This window comes from Brachionichthys hirsutus, chromosome 3 (assembly GCF_040956055.1).
Source record: "Brachionichthys hirsutus isolate HB-005 chromosome 3, CSIRO-AGI_Bhir_v1, whole genome shotgun sequence".
Taxonomy (NCBI): domain Eukaryota; kingdom Metazoa; phylum Chordata; class Actinopteri; order Lophiiformes; family Brachionichthyidae; genus Brachionichthys; species Brachionichthys hirsutus.
Genome location: NC_090899.1, coordinates 11,706,562 through 11,727,915, shown reverse-complemented (window position 1 = coordinate 11,727,915; position 21,354 = coordinate 11,706,562). Strand labels below are relative to the sequence as shown.

General features: G+C 44.9%; 1 protein-coding gene and 1 non-coding gene across 2 annotated transcripts; both read right to left on the bottom strand.

Annotated features, from left to right (window-relative positions):
- Positions 1–1,945: 1,945 nt before the first annotated feature.
- Positions 1,946–2,028, bottom strand: trnal-uaa (transfer RNA leucine (anticodon UAA)). The gene has a single exon. It is a non-coding gene; the product is annotated as a tRNA-Leu (tRNA).
- A 443-nt stretch (positions 2,029–2,471) lies between these two features.
- On the bottom strand, positions 2,472–15,757 carry LOC137917844 (trafficking kinesin-binding protein 1-like). Its single transcript, XM_068760581.1, has 15 exons — positions 15,529–15,757; positions 13,353–13,429; positions 12,919–13,035; positions 12,699–12,799; positions 12,340–12,448; positions 11,934–12,012; positions 11,694–11,824; positions 11,532–11,606; positions 10,477–10,614; positions 10,315–10,391; positions 9,954–10,190; positions 9,323–9,651; positions 7,748–8,224; positions 6,788–6,890; positions 2,472–5,540 (listed from the first exon to the last, which is right to left on the bottom strand). Exons 1-15 carry the CDS (start codon positions 15,755–15,757, stop codon positions 4,517–4,519), a joined length of 3,303 nt encoding a protein of 1,100 aa, XP_068616682.1. The 3' UTR covers positions 2,472–4,516.
- Between the last annotated feature and the right edge of the window lie 5,597 nt (positions 15,758–21,354).

The window sequence follows — 21,354 nt, the reverse complement described above, 5'->3', positions numbered from 1 at the left end:
CCAGTATTGTATCGTAGCATATTTGCATGCTGAATGCAAATAATTCTCCATTGGTTCCATTTTGTCTTTCAGAAATGTGTGATTGAAAATGTTTAAAAAAAAAATCTATTTTCCAATTTTCAGGTGTTATCATAGTTAGATTTCCGTAAGTGGGCAGATACATGTCTGCTATCGGTTTTCCACGTGGGGTTGCCATTAAAGAAAAGTTCAACAGTGTTAAATATGATTTATAATCCCACGTTTACCACTAATGACTCTTACGCATCATGAGGCTCAGCATTTTTACAGGAAGCCATTATGGTAATAATCATAGAAGGCAGCAGGTAGTGTGTGTGTTTTTAACTTGTGTGGGGGGGGGCTGTCAGCAGAGCAGTTCATAGGATTATTGATGGACTCATTATGCATAAGTATTTTAAGAATAATAAATGTTTTGTGATTTATAGTGATAAATCTGTGTGTGTTTGTGTGTGTGTGTGTGAGAGAGAGAGAGAGAGAGAGATAGAGAACTGATGATCCATGTTTGTTTCATTCATTTTCTTGACTGCTTAACATGAAATCTGGATTGAGAGATCTACTGGAGACTATCCCAGCAGCCAACAAGCGAGAGGCGGGGCACACCCTGGACAAGCCGCCAGTTCATCACAGGGCCACACACAGACAGACAATTATTCACACACACTCACATCTATGGATGATTTAGTGTAACCAATTCCTAATTAGCATGTTTTTAGTGCTGGGAGGAAGCAGGAGAACCATGAAGAGAACCCACTCTACTTTTGGATTAGCTGAAGGCTCTGGAGCCCTGGATCGAGCCCTCTCAGCGAAGTGGATCTGCTGTCAATGCACAAGAGCCTGTTGAATAATCCTTAATTCCTTATTTTAAGGCGCACAACTATCCACCAGTTGCAGCAAGCTGTGGAGTAACGTTGGACGACATGGACGGCAGATTTAATCTCAAAATCTGGTGCGTCCTAGTCGCTCGATCTGATCACCATCCTCCATCTGACAACGTATGACCGACGAAAATTATAAATATCACCAGACGCAGACCAAGACATGGCAGGGAAAAAAATGTCCTCCATCGTCTCATTCCTCCTACACGTCTTTAATTTCTGTTTTGACTGACTCAACTGTGCAGAATGTTCTCATTTCCACCCTGGGACGACACACACCTGCCAATCCTCCACTAAACAGCAATAAAAAAAGAAAATCCCACAAAAATCCCACAAATGTACTGCTGTATCATCACCCCCCCATTTCTTTCGTGTCTTTAATGCATCGTTTATCTGCTTTGCTGCATCAACATTCGTTTTTAAATGAACTTGTTCCGAGATGGCTACCCCTGTGCGTGCGTGATTGTGAGACAGCCGGGTGAAAAGACGGGATGATCTGCTGAGCCTCACCCTGAGGCCAGGAGGACGACATCTCGCTTTGCTCAGAGCAACATATAAATGCCGGTTTGCTTTTCTTCCGTTTCCCGGCTTTGAGCTGAACTTTTCTCTATTTGCCCAATCTGTTCTCTGAGACGCACTGCCTCCCTGTGGAACAACATTGGAACTGAGAAGGACGGAGCAACGAAACAATCCTCACTCCTGCTATTAAAAGCAACCTATAAGCTCTTCAGTATATTATATGTATGGCCTGACAATGATTAATACAAATAAACTGAAATACTGAGGTTTAGAGAATAAATGTAAGAGAAGAAGGAAAGCTTTATTACTGTCATTGTTAATGCTGGACACGACACACAACAATAAAATTACATTTTCACTAGTGAAAGGGGCCCCTCCAAACAATCACAGATGCATTTATCAGTATAGGGGCCTCATATCATGCTCGGAAGCACTTGGGCAGTGCTCTGGCAGTAGACCGGCCTCTCTGCAACCACCAGCCGACCCGAAAGAGGCCTTCGTAATGAAGATAGTCCTTTGTAATGACTTCAAACTACCAGGAGTGGGGTTTGAACCCACGAGGGCTTACACCCATTGGAACTTAAGTCCAACGCCTTAACCATTCGGCCATCCTGGTGAGTTTGAGAGCTAAAGGCAGATGCATGAAGAATCTAATGGTCACTGAAGTTAACTGTACTGAAATCAGATGGATGGTTTTGGAAACCAAACGTAATGTTTGAGGAGTTTAGTTTGCCGACATTGTTAATGGCTAATTTTCCAGAGCGCCGAATCTCCAATCTTCTCCAGGGGGCGTGTCCCTCCCTCCAGGTGACACCGCCCAGGCAGTGCAGGGGGCGTCTCCCTCCCTCCAGGTGACACCGGCCATGCAGCGCAGCAGCTGCATTCTGCGTTTCTCACTTATCACAGTAGTTCTGGACTGGCCTCGACCGGTCTCGAACAAAAATCCCGAATCCACCCTGTTCGAGACCGAGACCGATCTCGAGTACTGCAACAAACCTCAGCAAAGGCCACAAGAACGGTGGCCTTTGCAGTATACAGTAATAAAGTAAACAAGTCAGCCTTAGTGCATTCATTTTTATTGACAGTAGAGCACGTTCTGTAGAATAGAACACTTCAGTCCCTGAACACGTTTATTTTCTCCTCATTGAAAACAAACAACTTAATTCCCTGTTTTTTGTTCTACTATAACGGTAAATGCATATGAAAAAAGCGAGCATATATCTATACGTTGCACACATTTACAATGTAAGGTTAACACAAACTGACCCACCTAAATCAACATACTGGGCACAAACACACACTCCTCTTCATTCAGTCTGTTCTTAAATACTGGGAATTTTCTGCTTCCTTTCTCCCAAACCAAGTGGTTTGAAATGGAAATGTTTCTGTAAGGCCAAGTAAATGTTTAGCATTCAGTAACGTCACAATAACATACATGTAGTCCTTCAGGCATTGGGTTAAATGTGTACTTGTAATACACTCACATATTCAATAAATATATTTCAGAACTATTAATCTCTCATTAAAAACATTGCTTTAATCTTTAAGGACTTCACTGGATGACTGCTGGCATCAGAGACGCTTGTCCAGTGTCCGTCTGCTCCAGACTTAAACTCGTCTTCGGTCTGATTCAATAACAATCTGGTGCAAAAGCTCAGTCTTTTCCTCTCTCAGCCAACATTTGGATATTTCAAGTCACTTTTACACTTGCATTCAGAGACTAGCTTTATGAATGCTGCCATTTTTCTCCCCACATGACTTTGACAAAATGAATGCCGGTATGTGCGCGTGACCCAGGTTTTCATTGATTGGCACCGTGGAGTAAAAAGTACATTTGTGCAAAATGACTTCAACTCTGTCCCACACGCACAGCGTTGCTTGCCTGCAGGTTTGCCTCTGGTTTTGTCAGTGTTTTAGCAGGTGTCCTGGACCTGGTCTGAATTTATGTGGTGCATGTACCAAGTGAAAGGGGCTCGTTAGGAGACGCAAACAAAGAAGGGGTTAAGCATCCCATGTGAACTGGATGCTTCACCCAGACTAATTGGGTGATGAAAAATGCAGCAAATGCACAGACACAAATGGGCACGTGTGGAGACTCTCAGCCTGTTCAGATGCAAATGCATTCATTTGTGCAATTATTCTAAATGACTCCCTCTGCTGCATGAAAATAATACATTTATCAAACAAAGTGAACGGTACCCAAGTAAGACAGAGCATGAGCTATATTTAGGCACAGATCAATAAAGGGTGCAATAAAGACCCGATCCAGATAATTCTAACAATGCAGAATCATACAGATAGAAGGAAAGCAGCAGATTTCATTTCACTTCATTGAAACATAAAGCAGACTCAGACAGGTAAAGGCTTAAAAATACCACGGAGGCCTGATAACAAGATGACAAGGTTAGGCTCTCTGAAGGAAACAGTTTTCAGATTACATGTGATGACATATCCGAACAGAAATAACAATAAGTGATAAAAAAATAAATAATGAAATGATGTTTTAGCTAAAGCAGAGCTCCAGCGGTGAATCGATACCCTTCAGAAGGAGCAGTCCTGTTTTACAACGGGATGAGACTCATTTCCTTCCCGGTGGTCTTTGACGGGAGACTCTCTGCTCCGGGACCAGAGGCCCGGCTTTCTGTCATCCAACAACATCCTGTGTGTGTGTGTGTGTGTGTGTGTGTGTGTGATGATGCTAATGGGAAAATGCTTTGTGGAGATCATCAAGGCTACAAACGCTCCTGTATTCCGTCTGACTTATTCAATCTGAATAAACAAGCATCCAACATTCACACCCATAGAGTACGTTTCAGCAGGGCACTCGTCCAGGACCAGGAGGACGAGACGGTTGTGGGAATGCTCTGCAGTTCCTCATCCAGACTGGGCCTTTCAATAACAACACAGCCTGACACAGCATGTTGCAGGTACATCAAACGCAACACACACGTACGATGGACGCTGAAGGCAACATACTCCAACATCGTTAGTCAGTTCTGACACTGATGCCCATATATGGATTTGGCTTTGTAAATGCATCTTACATGTGAGAGCTCTTATGTTTGTATTCACATCACGTGTGTTGTGTAATAAAGGCTGAGACATCAAACATCTCCAATCATCTCAGAGTCTTGCTGGCCATTGCTCGTTGAATTGCGCAGTCCACTGTTTGGCCTTGCGTGTCTGAGTATTATGGTCTGTGGTGGGACCGTTTCCAGTGCTTGTAATGTCTGTGGTATGTGTGTGGCCTTTGTGACCAGTGTGTGATTTGCTTGTTGGGTTTGCATCGAATGCGGTACGAGTATCTCTGTGCCGGGGGGGCCTCCTGGGTCTTTCATGGCCATACTGGCCCCGACCATGGCAGGATAGCTTCGATTCCTCCTCAGCCCCACATTCAAACCCGGAAGACCCCCACCCAACGCACTGTTCCCCAGTCCAGTAGATCCAAAGGGAGCCAACAGAGTACTCCCAGGCGAGCCTGAAGCAGCATGTGGGGGCAGGGTGGGGAAACATTTCAGTTTGTCCACCAGTCTCAGCTTCAGCATTTCCGTCTGGCTGTCATCGTCTTTTCTCCCACCTCGCTCCCGCTCTGCCTCCCCCAGCACTTCCCTCAGGATGGTACGGGCTGGCTTGGAGGCGAGGAAGGCGTCGTGAAATGGCGCGTCATCGCTGGAAGGGCTGAACTGAAAAACTGGGCGGGTGGTGGCACATTTTGAAAGAGGGGAGTTGGGTGGAGTGGAGGGCTGCAGGTTGAGAGTCTCTGGCCGTTTCTTCATCGGTGGGGGTTCCACCTCCTCCTGTTCTCCACTGCTCCACTGTGTGCTTTCTCCTCCCATAGGGGTCGAAGCTCCACTAGCATCCAGTCCGCGGTCCCAGCTGCGGGGGTCATATACCGAGGCAGAAATCCCATGCTCCAGCAGGAGGCGCACCAGGCCTAGAGAAGTGCTGGTGGTCTTTGTGGAGTCCCTAAGATTGGTGGAGGACTCGGCTAGAGAAAGGGAAAGGGAAAGGCGGCGTGGGGTGCAGCAGGGGGTGAAGGAAGGTGTCGATGGTGCAGAGAAGGGTATAGGAGTAGAAATGGGAGTAGAGGTGCCAATGCAGGCAATATTCTGAATGGATGCTACTGGGCTGGAGGTGGAGGGTTAAGAGGGCAGAAGCATGAAGGGAAAGAAATGAGGAAAAGCACGGATGCAGGGACAGAACGACACGGACATTCGTTATCAAGTCTCGGATTTCAGAGATAGAAGATCGGACAAATCGCTCAAGGATAAAAGAACAGGAACCTGAAGCCTTACAGATAAACTATACATACATATATTAGTAGGGTCATTTTCACAGCCTTGACATAAGCAAACACACAGTGAATAAAGCAAGCATGAAAATCCATTGGGCATGAGTCAGGGGTCATCACATGACCTTTGTCTGAACCTGAGGCAAAGCGGTCATAACAGAGTATCCCAAAGCTCTTAGAGTCGAAAGCAGCGCTTAAAATGTAAATGCTGCTAAAACGATGCCATTAATGTTTTTGCTTGTTGTTCAGACAGCCGCCGCCGTTGTCGTCTTTGGGGGTTTGTCCAGACTCTGCTCCTGGGTTACTGCAGTTCTCCCAGTGGACGCAGCCTGGTGGCTCTGCAGAGGCCCTGAATGAATGGCTTGTAGAAGATGCTGCATCCATGCAGAGCCCAGCCTTAAACAGAGACGGGCTTACAGACTCCTATACGACTACTTGTTATGAACTGACTTTAGAGTTACATTAAGGTCATGTGACAGACACCATCCAGCTCGTTCACTGAACTGAACTTGATGTGCCTAAAAGGCTCCATTGTTCCCATATTATTTTCACCATTATGCTCAAAACCTGACAGGCTTGGATTTGATTTGCGATCAGAGTCACAGCCGATTTGTGAATTAGGGACATCGTCGGGAAGCATTAGAGGCAAACTTGTGATGTTATTTGTTTTTGCACACACCCACAGTCTTTAGGAGGGCACTCCCATGCATTGCCTCACCCATCTGCACCTCAGTGGGCACACTCAATGAGTCTGCTCTACTTCAGCCATGACAACCATATGATACAGCTCCATTTCATCTTCCTCATCACTTGACCTGTCAAGGCCAATCAGAAGGTTGTGACTCAGAGAGGATGAAGTCTGCCGTGTGCCGTGGCATCAAAAGGGTCCTTGCTCAAAATCTAATGACGGCAATCTGCTCCGTCACCAAAAAAGCAGCTACTATAGTTACTGCACTTTTAGTGTACTCAGTGGAGTACAACACATTTATGTCTACACATCAAAGTAAAAAAAATATTGCTACATACAAATTAGAAATGGAGTCCAGTGCAACTGTAATGAAAAGCAGACATTTAAAGCATCTACCTGTGAGACACGGAGGTCAGCTGATCAGACGGGTGGAGAATCCTGCAGGTGGTGAAGGTGTATGTAGAGCTGGTGTGGGACATACACTTCCCTGGGAAACTAACTAGAGGAGAAGGAGAACAGAACAAAGGAGAGGGCTCAAAATGGGAGGCCAAATGTACCAAGCAACAGTGGGGGAAAAAAAAACACAGAACACTATAAAGAAGAAACAGAGCTAGAAAAGCAGAATAAATCACATCCGTAACTGAAGATACGGGAGAGACGATGAGGCGTGCCAAGAGCATGAAGTAGAAATGGAATCCAGGTGAACGAGCAATCGTTTTAAATTCACTTCAGGCATGAAAAGGAATGACTGATTCTTGCAAACTGACTACGTACGAGGCATCAGTAACAGTCCAGCTTGCGTCCACATACTGGACATAAGCATGAAACTGAATGTCTCCGTGGTAGACTGGCAATTTAGTGCAGACATGGACTGCTAGAAGAAAATAGTCCCGACTAATATACCGGTATGTGTTGTGATTGAAATTACCATTTCAATCACAACACACACTTGCTGGTCAACATTAATGAGATCATTAGAATGATACTGGAAAGGAAAAAAGAAAAGACACGCTGAAGATGTAGCAGAGGACAGGAATCACTGAGGAATGGAAAAATGATTGGTTGAAATGACATGAAAAAGTTGCAAACTAATAAACAAAAACAAACATGTACTCTGTCCTGATGGAGTTGGGTGGCTGCACACAGGACTGCTGGAGGGCCGAGTGGGTGTTTGTGCACGATAGTGAGGGAGCGTGCAGGACGGGACGTCACACACTGGGTTGTGGAATGTCTTGTGAATGCCTTCCCCAATACCTCACCCCACCCCTCTCCTTAAGCCCCCCCCCCTCCCTGTTATACCCATGCAGGGTTACATGGGGTGGTGGACGCAGTGACCTCAGCTAAGTACTCCCTCACCAGGCATGCAGCCCATTGTGGCGGTATGCAAGGCCTGTAGCTCCTTCAGGTCCACGAGTCCTTTCATCTCTGAAGACGAGTGGAGAAGAGATGAAGAAGGGGAGGGTCTGCTGAAGGAAAGCAGCGTATTTGCAACATGCCCATCCTCCAGTTGATCTGGCTCTCCTGCCTTGCACATTTCTCCCTGCAATGTGTCCGTTTGGCCGTTATCATCGTCTCCCTTTTGATTGCAGCAGACAGAAGGCAGAGAGGTAGAGCGAGCCGGATCCTTGGGAACAGAACTCCCTGCTAACAGGCCAGTGAACGAGTCACATGAAAGCTCATCCTCCTCTGGTTGGTCCAGTTGCCAGCTGTCTTCTTGTTGCTGCTCGTCCATTAAGGAACGGAAGCCCTTTGTGACCACGCCAGGCCGATGATCCAGCAGAGCACCCATGTGGGGTTGAGCTAACTGCTGCCATGCATGGAGGGTCGCAGAGCCTGGAAGAAAGGTCAGAAAATGTTACCTCATCACGTCTGCTGCTCTGTCACATGAAAGCATTTCATCAAATTGATACATTTCCCTTAGAACTATAAATGAAACTTACATATATTTTATTTTATTTATAAAAACAAATGTGTAAAAAGTGGATGTTCATAGAATGTATTTTATTTGTGACTTTAATGGTGGTCTAGAAATGCAGAAAGATGTCAGAACTCAAGAACACAAAAAGAATGAGAGAAAGAAAGGTGAGAAATTTGTGTGGTTTTATTGAAGAGAAAACTGAAGGCTGAAGACAAGAGAAAAAAGTCATGAAAGGAAAAAAGAATATAAGCAATGGACATTCCTATGTTATGGTATTAAAGTAGAATAAACACTGACATTCACAATAAGGAATAATCTCAAAATCCACAATATATGTTTTTAAATAGAAATATGTAACAATTAATGAAGGTGCCGTCATGCAAATAAATCTACCACAAAATAAATGAACTTCTGACTTTGAAAACAAGACATGCCAAAACACGGTCAAGTGTTCAACACTAGGTGGTGCCACAAGGAAGTAAAACATCTTGGAAGGGTCAACCTGGAGGTCACACATTTTAAAAATACCTTCAGGTTATTGGCCAAAACTTTAATGTTAAGCTATGGGTTAAGCGATTTGATCTAATGGTTGATACGTGAATTTTAATATCTGTTGGGGCTGTTAATATGTTATCAGGAACATACAGCAGACTGTCACGTCATCTATACTTCAAACCAGCAGCGAGGTTGTGCATGTCTGAAGTAAAAGGAGTGCAGCAGAATCAAACTGCCTCCCTACGACTGAAGCCAGCTCTGAGCTCTGCTGTAGGGCCTCTGCACCATCCTCTGAAGCGCTGAGCCAGATTCTGGATGGACTTTGCTTATGAATAATCACATCCTGATTCTTGTGCTGGCTCAGGAGGGTTCCTGCAGGGGTTCTGTGATTGGGTCTCACTTGTCTGACTATGTAGAAGAATTTAATTAGAATGTGTCTGGCTGGAATTCTGTTGAACATTTTCAGTGTTCTCGGCATTCTGACGATCGGCGGACTTGTGTCTGTGAGGAATATTCACCTTCTAGGGGCTTTACAATTTGCAGCTTCTCTGGCAGGTAGGATCTCGATGTGAATGTATATCCCGACCAGACGCTTCCCAGGGAGGGATGTGAGCACAGCGACAGCAGACTCTCAGTCGGTGTTCCTGGGCTTCCGCTACTCCACCTGCAACCTTTTTCATCCTCGCTCACAAGGCAAGCCAGCTTCCTCTCCCTCTCCTCCTCAAAGAAGCGTTTTTCTGAGAGGTAATTGTCACGGCGGAGAGACAGGCGCCGCAGGGCCGCCTCTAGGTCCCTGCTGCCGGGGGTCCCCGGAGTGCCAGGAGGTCGCTTGTTGGAATCCTCTGAGCTGTAACGAAGCACAAAGTTGAAAATTGATGGGTGTCACTGAAAATGTTCAATTCCTTCTCTGCTAGTTTGTGATTTTCGGTTGGTCCTTGTCTTGTCAGAGTGACACTGGCAAAAAAACCAGAGTATGACTAAAACCTAAAATCTAGGCTGCAGGTAACCAGTTACTGATCACACCACAAACCAGACACACACACAGGACAGCTAGTTGCATCTACTGATTGATGAAAATAATAAAAAATAAATTACTGAAATTCAGACAAACACCAAACTAAAAATGTAAGACATGAGACGCATCCGTACCCATCGTCTGATGCCATGATGCCGCTAGTCCTGTTGTCCAGGAAGATCCCACTCCCCATCACACTGCCATATACAGAGCTGGAGCAGGGTGTGCCCACTCTGCTCGAGCGCCCTGAGGTGAGGCATGACGTTTGATTGGATCCTGGGATGTTGAGGGGGGAGGGGCCCAGTGAGGAACGCTGCTGACGCATTAGGTTCAGGTTTTTTACCGTCTGGAACACTCGCTTTGGCTGCAATCTGAACAAACGTGGGAAAAACTTTTTAAAAATCATTTCAATGCATCCAACCTGAACCATTTCACTATTATGTTGGAGAGAATCATAAAGAACCTTCTGCATATGATTTGTTTAAAGCTTCATACCTCTGCTCTTCCACATCTGGATCATCCATTTGGAGCTCCTTCCTCATGGTGCCTTCTATCTCTGCAGCCAGAGAATCCTGCAGAAGAAGGAGAAATGTGAAGTGATGCTGGAAATGCTGGGACCATGGATCATCTGCGATCCGCTCACGATGATGCGCTCACCATTGGGAAAAGACCCAGAGAATGGAAACGCCTCTGTGTGCTGAGAGGTAGGGTTTTATTTCTCAGGTTCTTCAGCTCCTCCTGAGCCTCATGAAGCATCTCCATACACTCTGCGTACTTATCTTGCAGCTCCCGCAGCTGGAGGACAAGAAGAGAAAGTGGTGTCATTTTTTTATTTTATTGTTATTTTGCATCAATTGAGTAATTTAATATTGGTTTTATTTTTATTTGTATTGTTAAATGTCGATGATTTATGTACTAAGGACTTTCAACGGAAACAAGACCGCAAGGGCTTTTTTGAAATGCTCCTCTTAGACAGGATGTTTGACTGTATTTATACTGTAATACATGCTACTGCGTGACTGTACTTGTACTCCAACATTCTATCTAATAGATATATTCATCATCATCAAAGAAGTAAAACCTGCTGCTATGATATATAATCACAATTCAACATATTGTGATAATGACAGCGAGGTCACTTAGATTTTGTTTTTTAAATCAACTTTTTGGAAAACTGTCTACAATAAATCCTCAAATCTACAATACACAAACCAGCCTAGGCGTTGTGGAGACTCTGTCATCCAGGTCACGGCAGATCTCTGTGTCAACCGGACTCTTCAAACTTTTCTTACACGTCCAGTTGACTTTATTCAACAGAGATAAACCATTACAGGACAAAAATCTAACCCTAGTAACCTATCAAAGATGAAAATTATATATAAAAGCTTTATGTCCAACAACATTTGTCAATGACGCATTATAAAAATGAAGCATAAAACTTAACTACCAGTATCTGAAAATCATTGTTGAGTTTTTCAAAGAAAATGACACTGTGTCAAAAAAACATATATTAGCATATTAAAGTATGTCGATATATTATTACAGTGCTTGTAAAGTTCTAGGCACATGAAGTGACCCATAGCAGTATGCCCCTAATACTGAGTCACAGGGGCTGATCCAATGTCTTCTTCCCTAGCAACACTGTTGTTGGTGAAAGCCAGCACAGCGGAAAATGACAAAGTCCATGGCACGCAGGTTGTGGATTGTCTAACCTCAGCAGTGAGCTGTCGCTGGGCATCCTTGGCTGCACATAAATGCTGAGTCAGCTCCTCATTCTCCACTGCATGCTACAAACACAGCAGACAAACACCGTGTTTCTGCTGCACAGTAGACATTTCACATAAGTAGGAGCGATGGCAGCGGGTGTCTTGTACCAGCTTGGCCTTCTTCTGGAGGTCTACTATCTGGGAGAGGAGGTGCGTGATCTCCTCCTGCTGTCTGGAGGCATCGTCGCTCTTCCTGGCCAGCTCCTCAGACAAAGAGGAAATCTGCAGGTTGGAATTACCTGGAAGCAGCGACACGTTTTCATTAAAGACAGAGGAAAAAGGCTGCTGTGCGTTCAGAGAGCGAGAGACAGGTATGACATCACATATCCCAGTCAGCTCGGTACTCACGCAGTTCTTTGACGCAGTCATTCACCAGCTGCTGCTCTTTTTCCTCGTAGGAGATGGTTTCTGTCTCCAAGTGACTGGCCTGAAGAACCAAACCATCAGCTCAATACTAAATACTGTAAACATTATGAAACATATGGGCATGAGAAGGCTGCGCTCCCACTGTAAGGCATTATATCAAAAGCAAAGTCCAATAAGTTGAATTGAACAGACATTTAGTCGAAGCAGAAACCATGTAAATACATAGTAAAACATTTTTGACCATCAGTGTTCCGAGTCTGATAATGTTCATTAGCACATTCCTTTTCTATTTTAGGAACATTTGCAAATTGCGATTTAAAGTGCCAATTATAAATTTGCAAACACACAAAACATGGCGTCCCTCGTTTGCCTGCTCGTGAGCGAGTACCTCAGACCGCAGGGATTTGTTTTCTTCTTCCAGATCTTTGAGCTTCTTCTGCAGGGAGTCCAGGGGGAAAAAAGGCAGAGCTGACACACTGGTTTCTGTGGAACGCGCACTGCAAACACACACATCAGTCCTACTTATTACCGGTATTCATCTATAACTCGTTTACACATCACGAGAGATCCATTAGAGTGTCGGTGGGAAAGCAGCTTTTTTAAAAAGGAGGTTTTATTATTTAGCTGCCAAAAAAAAAAAGCTTATGAACCCTGAGGAGGCGAGCAGCTTAGAAGATGCATGGACAAACGTGAAGCTGCACTGCATCATAATTGATGCAGAATGATGTGCAAAGGGAGGAGACCTACGGGGTCGAGGTGGTGGACTCCCCCTCACTTTCCTCAGCAGCGTTGGTGTAGAACTGCAACAGCTCGTCTTTCATGGACAGGTCGTGTCTCAACTGAGACAACTGAAGGGGAAACAAAACGTCCCACCGAGACCACGAGAATGACTTCACATGTCCAAAGAAACAAGAACACAGCGTCACATCTAAACGGCACCAACCACAGACACAGCGTCGTCACGTACCTCCTCTCGCACGTGCTCCGCTTGCTCCTCCAGGAGTTCATTCCTCTCACTGAGGGCTTTGTTCTTCTTCAGCAGTGACTGTCCGATTCGAGCCGCTAACTCCAAATCACGCTCTTTCTGCAAACAGAGATGAGGTACTGGTGTTCTCATAGCAACATGGCTGAAGCCGTTACAGACTTAAATAATACATTCCCTGAACATTTCATCCAGATCCATCCAGAACCCCCGCCCCGACGCAGGTGATAATGCTGTACGATCCTGTTTGCTGGTGGATGAGCTCTATTTGAATATCAGTTGCAGAAAGTCATTTCATGATGCGTCTCCATTAAACTTCCTCTGTCAGACACCTCATGATGCGATCCGTGTTCAGACTGTCAGAATGGGGCCCTCCAGTCCTCTATGCTTTACAGCTTCAGCTGACGTGGCAGTCTCACCTCTTCCAGTAGTCGAGTTACAGCGTCAATGTCACTGTAGGTCTTCGTCATCTGGCCCACTCTATCAGCACACAGCACTGCACAGACAGAGAGAAGAAGGGTGTCAGTAGAAAAGTCTTGAAAGAATAGTGACTGAATAATGAAACACAAAATCAGTTGCAACTTGAGCTCTCTATTGTTTTTAAGAATTAATCAAATTGCATGTGGCAAGGAAAAATAATGTTTTTAATATCTGCATGAAAAATGTAGGGGATGTGTCTTATTTAGAAAAGGTTTTAAACTACATGAACATTTTGAAAAGAAATGAAATTTCAGACGATTCCAGAAAATGACTTTCATTGAATTGAACATCAGTGCTGCTACATTGTGGATTTATTCTGTTAAAAGTTAACACGGCTTTTGATTCCTATCTTGTTCATTGCTCGTGAATCAACTACAAGCATACAGACTCACCTATTCATCAAATATTGATTAATAAGATGTGTGCCACGCCCCAGCCCGGCATGTTCATCTTTGAACAGAGACGTTTGTCACTTTTAACACGGCCGTTGGCGAGAGGAGGCGTTTGTACACCGATGCTCACTCTAAATGCAAAACAGAGCTGGCCAACGCAAACAGCATATTTTCCTACATCCAGGCAGGGCGGAGCTGCCGGGACCGACACAAGGCTTCAGCCGACATTTCCAACAACTGGCACCCATTAGCCAACAGGTTGCTCTTCTGGGCGGACTGAGCTGCCAACCAACGCACAGCTTCAAAAGCGGCTTGATGAAATAAAGCTACCTCAACTTCATCAGCCATGTTAATCCGAGTAAACCATTCAGGTAACCTGGCAACATATTCCAAATGTTCCCCGTCTTCCATGGCGATGGGTCAAGAATTGGTTTTCATCAAAGATACTTCAATATGAGAATCTAAAATATGTTCAAAATCTGATGACAACCAAATGTTTCAATCTGTTGTTGGCAACAGAAGAAAGCCCGTGCGATTAGCAACACCCAACGGAATTATCCTCTGGAGACCAAGAATGGAAATCCATCCAGTAATAGTCTGGCCAAAGAAACAGGCCAACAGCTATAAAGACAGCCTGTAGTAAAAGTAGCGCGAGTGTGATGGAGACACACAGCAGAGACATGCAGACATAAAGCTTCTCCAGGGAAAAGAATGAAAAGGCACAGAGTGAAATACACGATGACAGCCAAGAGACCTGTTACCATGGTGATTGATATGACTGATCGGCGTGTGACCAGGCCTACACTTGATAAAAGAAGATGCAGGCTGTTCATCCGTGTGTTTGATTTCTATAGAAAAGCATGTAAACAAACTAATAGTTAGCAAACTAATAGTTATCAATGGTGTAATATTCCAGATGTGTTATATTGCAATTCCAAACAACAAAACAAAAGTTCCTCTTCCTGCTCCTTCGTTGAAGTCAGCTTCTTACCGATTACATTTCTTTGCATTATCTACCGCGGTCATAAATGGGTGGTGGAGGAAAATGAGAAACCACACGTTAGAGGCAGGTCTAAGCCAGGTTGTTAGGGGGGGAGTAACTCAGTAATGGAAGGTGATCGCAAGGTAACTGGAGACAGACTCGCTCTGATCCCTCATCAGGTGCAATCGCTATATGGGTCCTGCCTTCATAGATGAGTTCTGAAGTAAATGTTATGTAAGGGCATCGAGGATTATCAAACTGGAAGTCTGTCTGCCTTGAGGCCGTGGGGGCGGCGGCCTGGAATTCTGCCCCCCCCCCCCCATCAGCAGGCCTTTTGCTGCTGGGCAACAGAAAACGAACAAGTTCAGCAACAACACGCAAACACACCAAGACAAAAGAGACAGAGGAGTCCTTGTTTTTCAAATTGATATCCGTCTGTGTAAAGCTGGTAAAATGTCGTCCAATACGAGGGCGTGTCTTTGTCTACAATCTCCACGGACACTGGTTGAAATAAATCTGAATTGCCTCTATAAAATGATGTTAATGAACAGTGGCTCATGGACCGGTCCACAGTAAATACCTCACACATAATCAAGTCCGACCAAGATCACACAGCAACATTCCCTTTGAAGTCATACTTGGATGTCCAATCAGAACCCACATAGTCACAGCGACGAATTCAACCTAGGAAAAGCTGCACTGAGCAAGCCAACGCTTAGAGCAGACAAAGAGCAGGGGTACCTTCACACAACACTTGCTGCTCTTCATCCATCTCCTCTTCATCCGCTTGCTCTGTACTTCCATGCCCAGAAAGACAAACATATTCCACAACCTCCTCCTCCTCTTCTTCTTCTTCATCATCATCTTCATCCTGCTCCATAGTTCCATAATTGGCCGGACGATCATATTCCTCGTCTTCCTCTGTCTGGTTGGAGAGCTCACCCCCGGTGCCGGCTGCTGCCAGCTCCATCCTCCGCCGATACCGTCTCACACACTAAACCACGAAGCCATCAGGTGCAGCGCCATGCCTCCGACCCGAGCTCTACCCGACCCACCTGTGTGTTTTATTAAATGTGAATGCTGTGAATTCTGTGTGTGCTGAGATGTGAAAGCGCACATCTCGCAAAGTGTTTGTGAAAAGGATAGCCCGACTGTAAAGCACGTCTCCCTTACAGCAAGTACATGACTCACAAAGTCAGTGTGTGTCAGCTCCAAAATAAAGCCAGCCAGGTAAGTATCCTGAGGCGAGTGTATAATGTGTCCCCTGTGGTTGCTCCATGAGAAAACAACACAAACAGACTCCTCCCCTGCTCATTTGAACGGAAGGACTGCTTTACTTTACGACAGACGGAGGGAGGGTGCACACGTAATCGATTAGAAGTCATGCAACGACTTGAAAATAGATTTAACACACAAGCATTTTGTGAAATCATTTTAGCCCTTTTAAAAAGGTGCCTGGTGGTTCTGACTGGCACCAACAAGAGCCAATCAGAGCAGAGAGAGAGAGACAGCTGTTCCTCAGTCAGACTTGAAATCCAATGAAAATGTTTGCAGGTAGCAACTTGGTACGGTCCTGTTCAGCCTCTATGGTGACGTTAGGACAGCAGGAGGGCTGCACCTATTTCCAAGGTGGGGCCAGTTGAAGCCTTTCACACAGCAGGGGGGCGTTTCTGAGAGGAATGCACAGTGCACTGAATTCACTACAGCACAACAGGAAGTGGACGTTTGACTGAATCCCAGACATACTTGGTGCACTGTGTTAACCACGAGACACCCACACGGCTTCACCTGCAATGCTTCGAGAATGATCAGAACGATGAATTCTTCCTTCTTTGTAAGGTTAATCTAAAATTCCTTTAGCATATTCCAACTCTCTGCAGGTTAAATGGTGAAACATCTGAAGGACAAACAAGGTGCAAAGTACAGAGGGGTTGCATTTTGCCCCTTAATTACCCATAGGTGTGTCAGAATGGCATCTTCCATAAACAGATCTGCCCCTACTTGGAGTTTACCAGCCAAAGATTACAGGTATGTGATCTCTGGCTGGTAAGCTCTCTTCAAGTCAAAGTGCCTGCACTAAATACATTTGACTGCATATTATATTTAAAGAAGGATAAGAGGGCTATTTAATGTAACACTCGTCTGTATGTGCGTTCAAATATTTCCACCACAACACACCTTCATACTTTCCAAAGACATATTTAGAATAACTAAACACAAGATGACACAAGTCCGCTGGAGCAGACCCAGTGAGAGAAAATCCTTATAAATAAATACAGGCCACATAACATCAGTGCAATTTTCTGCTCATTAGTCACTGCTTAAATGTTAAAATAAGTGTAATTAGTGTGGGAAACGGATGCCTGCTCAGCCCCCGCCTACACGCCCGAGTAACACCATTCAATGTTCCTTTATATGCAACGCTGCAGGAAACAAAGCACACAATCGAGTTCAGCAGCGTTACCGGTCGCAGCCACTCTCTACTCGCCACTCGATGTGCATTCTTTTCATCAGTTACTAGTTAGTCTTTGCTCAAAGAAAGTTACTAAATTGCACAAGGAGTTGAAAAAGATTCCTTTAGACAGTTATACGTTTGCAACCCTGCTGAAGAAATGAACTTAATAAAAGTAGAATGCTCCAAATCGGTTTAATTATGTTCTTGACGAAAGAATAGCGACGCTCTGCCCTGCTCACTGACTGAGATGCATACTAGGAGCTGTGTAGAGATAGCATCAATGTTTGAAGAACGTTTTTCCCTCTCTCTCAGCCCCAGGCCGTTTATCCTGGTTGCCATCCATCCACCTTAAAGGCTTCTAAAAGTGGCAGCAGACAGACCGCTCTCGACGAGGGTGGTTATTGAGCAGCACGTGCATCATTAGGACTAAATATACGCCAACCTATTTCCACCTCCTTCCCCTACAGTCTCTCGGAATAACACCCGACCAGCTGCCATCTATTTCTGCACCTGCACTCCAGCAAGAGCTCTCTATCAAAGAGAACAACGCTCCTCTTTTCTTTTGCTTGTTTGATCACGATGACGTCAGCGTCAAGCAGGAAACCTAACCCTTGTGCAGCTGCCATGGCTGAAAAATGCTGCAGACTGCGGAGGAGCTGAGCTTTCTCAAACGGTTACGCAATAATCTATGCAAAGCCACCCTGACATATAGAAGCAGAAAATAATGCACATAGCACTATTCATGCATCCGAACCATTCTAGAATGATGCACAGAGGCAGGGGCATCAGGCTGGTAACAACTCAACCATTGCTCCAACCTGCCGCACGCTCATCACACATCACATGAGCAGACATCATCCGTCATCCACCGATCAATCTGTCGGATCGCTATCGACCGGAGTCACTGCAAGACAAGCTAGTGTTAGGAACTGGGGTGCGTTACTGTTGCACAGGTTCCAAAATCCTCATCCATTCCTCTTCTTGAAGACAAGACTTTTCCGAATCCGGGTCATAGGCTACCCCAGCTGACTACAATTGAGAAGGAGGGGATACACCCTGAACAAGTCGCCAGGGACACCCTCCACTCACTCTCACGGAGTAACTCATTCACCTACGTTGCATGTTTTTAGTGGTGGGAGGAAGCTGGAGAACCTGGAGAAAACACACATGCAGACACGGTGAGAACATTGAAACTCAGCACAGAAAGGCCCCAGGTGGAATCGAACCAAGGACCTTCCTACTGTGAGGCCTTTCTGTGAGGAGTTTGCATGCTCAGGACTAACCCTCCACTCTAAACTTGTAATTTCGATGTACAATTCAATGCATGATGACAATAATAAAGCTTCTTCTTTTCTCACTACTGAGGTTTGCCGTTTCCCTCTTTCCAGCCCACGTACAGCACAGGCTGGTTATACAAGCTGATATTTGACTATTCACACTGATTCGGCTGCCGTGTTGTTAGAACACCAAGTGTATCCTACAGCCTCTGCCTGCTGTAGCTCGAGCCTTTACCTGCCTTCTGGGACAGGTAAAGGCATTTTCCCATCAGCCCTGCCGAATATTGACCAATCCATCTCAGTCCCAGCTCTACACCTCTTCCCTTCGACTGCAGAGTGAGTGCCAACCAAGGACACATTACGAAACTTGGCCAGCGGCTAACAAATGTCAGAAGACATGTATTCTGTATTCGTGTCATCACAGATGATGATGATATGTTAACAAGTTATTTATATAGCTGCCAGGCTATCAACTCTTCAACTCTGTCTAAAAGGTCAATGAGACTCTTGTCTTACCATCAGTGCACTCCTCATAGCACCAGTCCAGTTCATAGTAGTCTGCCTTGACAAATCTTGGGGCCCTGGTATAGCCTTGCCTCTTCATTCTCACTGATCTGACAGGCAGCTGTATCTTTTCCAATGCCGCTGCATACTTAGATATTACACCCGCGGCAAATCAAACGTCCCAGCATGCTTAGACAATAGTCAACGACGCTCCACTAGTCAGTCCTCTCCCATCACAGGTCCCCACACTCATTAGCAGCAAATTGTCAGTTTATTGCACTCCACATTTGGTGGAACTCCATTTCTGCCGGTCATCCTGCCGAGTCGTTTTTTGCATCATCATTTGTCAGCAGTGGGGGCAAAAAAAAAAAATACTGTCACTTTACTCTCTCCATTGTTGATTCTTCACCGTTTCAGCACGTATGCCAGTTAGAATCTGCCATCCAGTGTTAAAATGCACCAGATTCTCTTCTCTCCATCCATTTTCAGATTCTGGTCAGTTCGTCTTCCTCTTCTCCTGCCAGTCTGCCTGCGGACCGAGTCTTTCTGAACTCGCGTTATGACCACCGTCTTCTCTTGTGTAGCATTCCTTGCTCAGTGACAGCTTTATCTCTGCACAAGGACCCGAGCATCTAAACAGAGAGATGCTGACGGCGTGAGGTCGCTAGCAGCAGTCACGAGTCTTGCAGCAGAAACGATGACACAGTGGAGATGATGGTGTTACAGGATGCCTACAACCAATCAGCGGGAGCAGAGTCACTAGTCTGCTTCCGCCCCCTTCATTTGTATTCAAGAATTCCCCCCTCCTCTACTTTGTCCTTCTGTGTGGTTTCTATAGTAACAGGCTCAGACTCCAAGGCCTTCCGGGATAGCAGTGCAGTGTTGGCACTGGTGACGTGGCCAAACCAGAATAAATGAAAACCGAGTGTTTGAGGATTGTTCATTTTGGCACATACATTAAATTCAACGTTAGCCAATACGTATCGGTAGCAACTGCTATGATACATATTATTAATTAAAAGATGAAGGATGATTACTACACACACACACTCAGTTGCATTCCACCATTCATTACAATAAGTTAATTATATAAGATACCATATATGGGGACTATAATGATATTTATATGTAAATACATATGATTAAATATTTAGGTGTGTACTAGTTGAAAATGAATGGCCATTATTCTATCTCTTTAATGGAACAATGAAAAACATTCCTCCAAGGAGAAGAAGGATGATTGTAAAACAACTGTGTGGAGAATATAGTTGAAAAGAAATCTAAAATGTTGATTTTCTTTTTTCAACAAATATTTAGCAAACTAGTAAACAGCAAAAAGAAAGAATGAAATCCCCTGCAGGCTGTCCCGTGTTTCTCCTAATGTAAGGTGACCTTGTCATTGTCTCTTAGCCCGGTGGCTGAATGTCAAGGTCACTGTGACCACGTCAGCCTCAGGGTGCAGCCACAATTCTCACTTACGCCTATTTATAAGATGCTTGATCCATTTTTAGAAACTAGTTTTTAACCCAAGTTACAGCCCAAGCAGAAATGGATTACAACTGAATTATTTATAGTTGAAAAGTGTGTGCGGCATTTGTGTGCATGTTTCGTGCGAGCCTGTGTGTGTGTTTATTACTTGCGTGTAAAGCTGGCAGAGACATCAAGCACTGACCAGCTCTCAGCTCGATAAGGGAAGAAATGTGTGTAAATGTACAACAGAAGGAGGAAGGAAAACATGAACAAAACACAGACTGAGAGAGAGAACAGTCACTCTGTTTGTTGTGGCAACCGGGACCAGCTGTCCTGCCCATAATAATGTCTGATACCTTTCTCTCTCTGAAAGTCAGCGCAAATCTCTCGCATCTCTTAAATCTTTCTGAATCTTAGCATTCATAGAACAACCATATAATACATGAATGTTTTTGCAGGCTTATAATATTAAAGGATGCAATCATACACAACTGGACCAGCTGTCTTTGTCTGATGTAGGATCACGAAGCTTTAATAGACTAGAATGACTCCAGTCGAAGGTCAAATCTAATTTAATTGAATTACATTTTCAGAACAATCAACATCATGTTCGGGAAATGGGTGAATGTTAGGACTAAAAGTGGACAGCAACTTACAGAAGTACTTGAGCGTCTCCTCTGTTTGCTCAGTGGTCAGGTCGAGGGCAGCGTCGGGGCCCACCAGTGGCGTGTGCACCCAATCATCTCGCTCGTAGCCGAAGATAGCGTCGGCCCTCAGCTTGTAGATTGGCAGCTGTTCCTCCAATAAACTGATGATCTCAAGCTCTGGCAAATCAGTGCTGTTACAAACATCTGCAAAGAG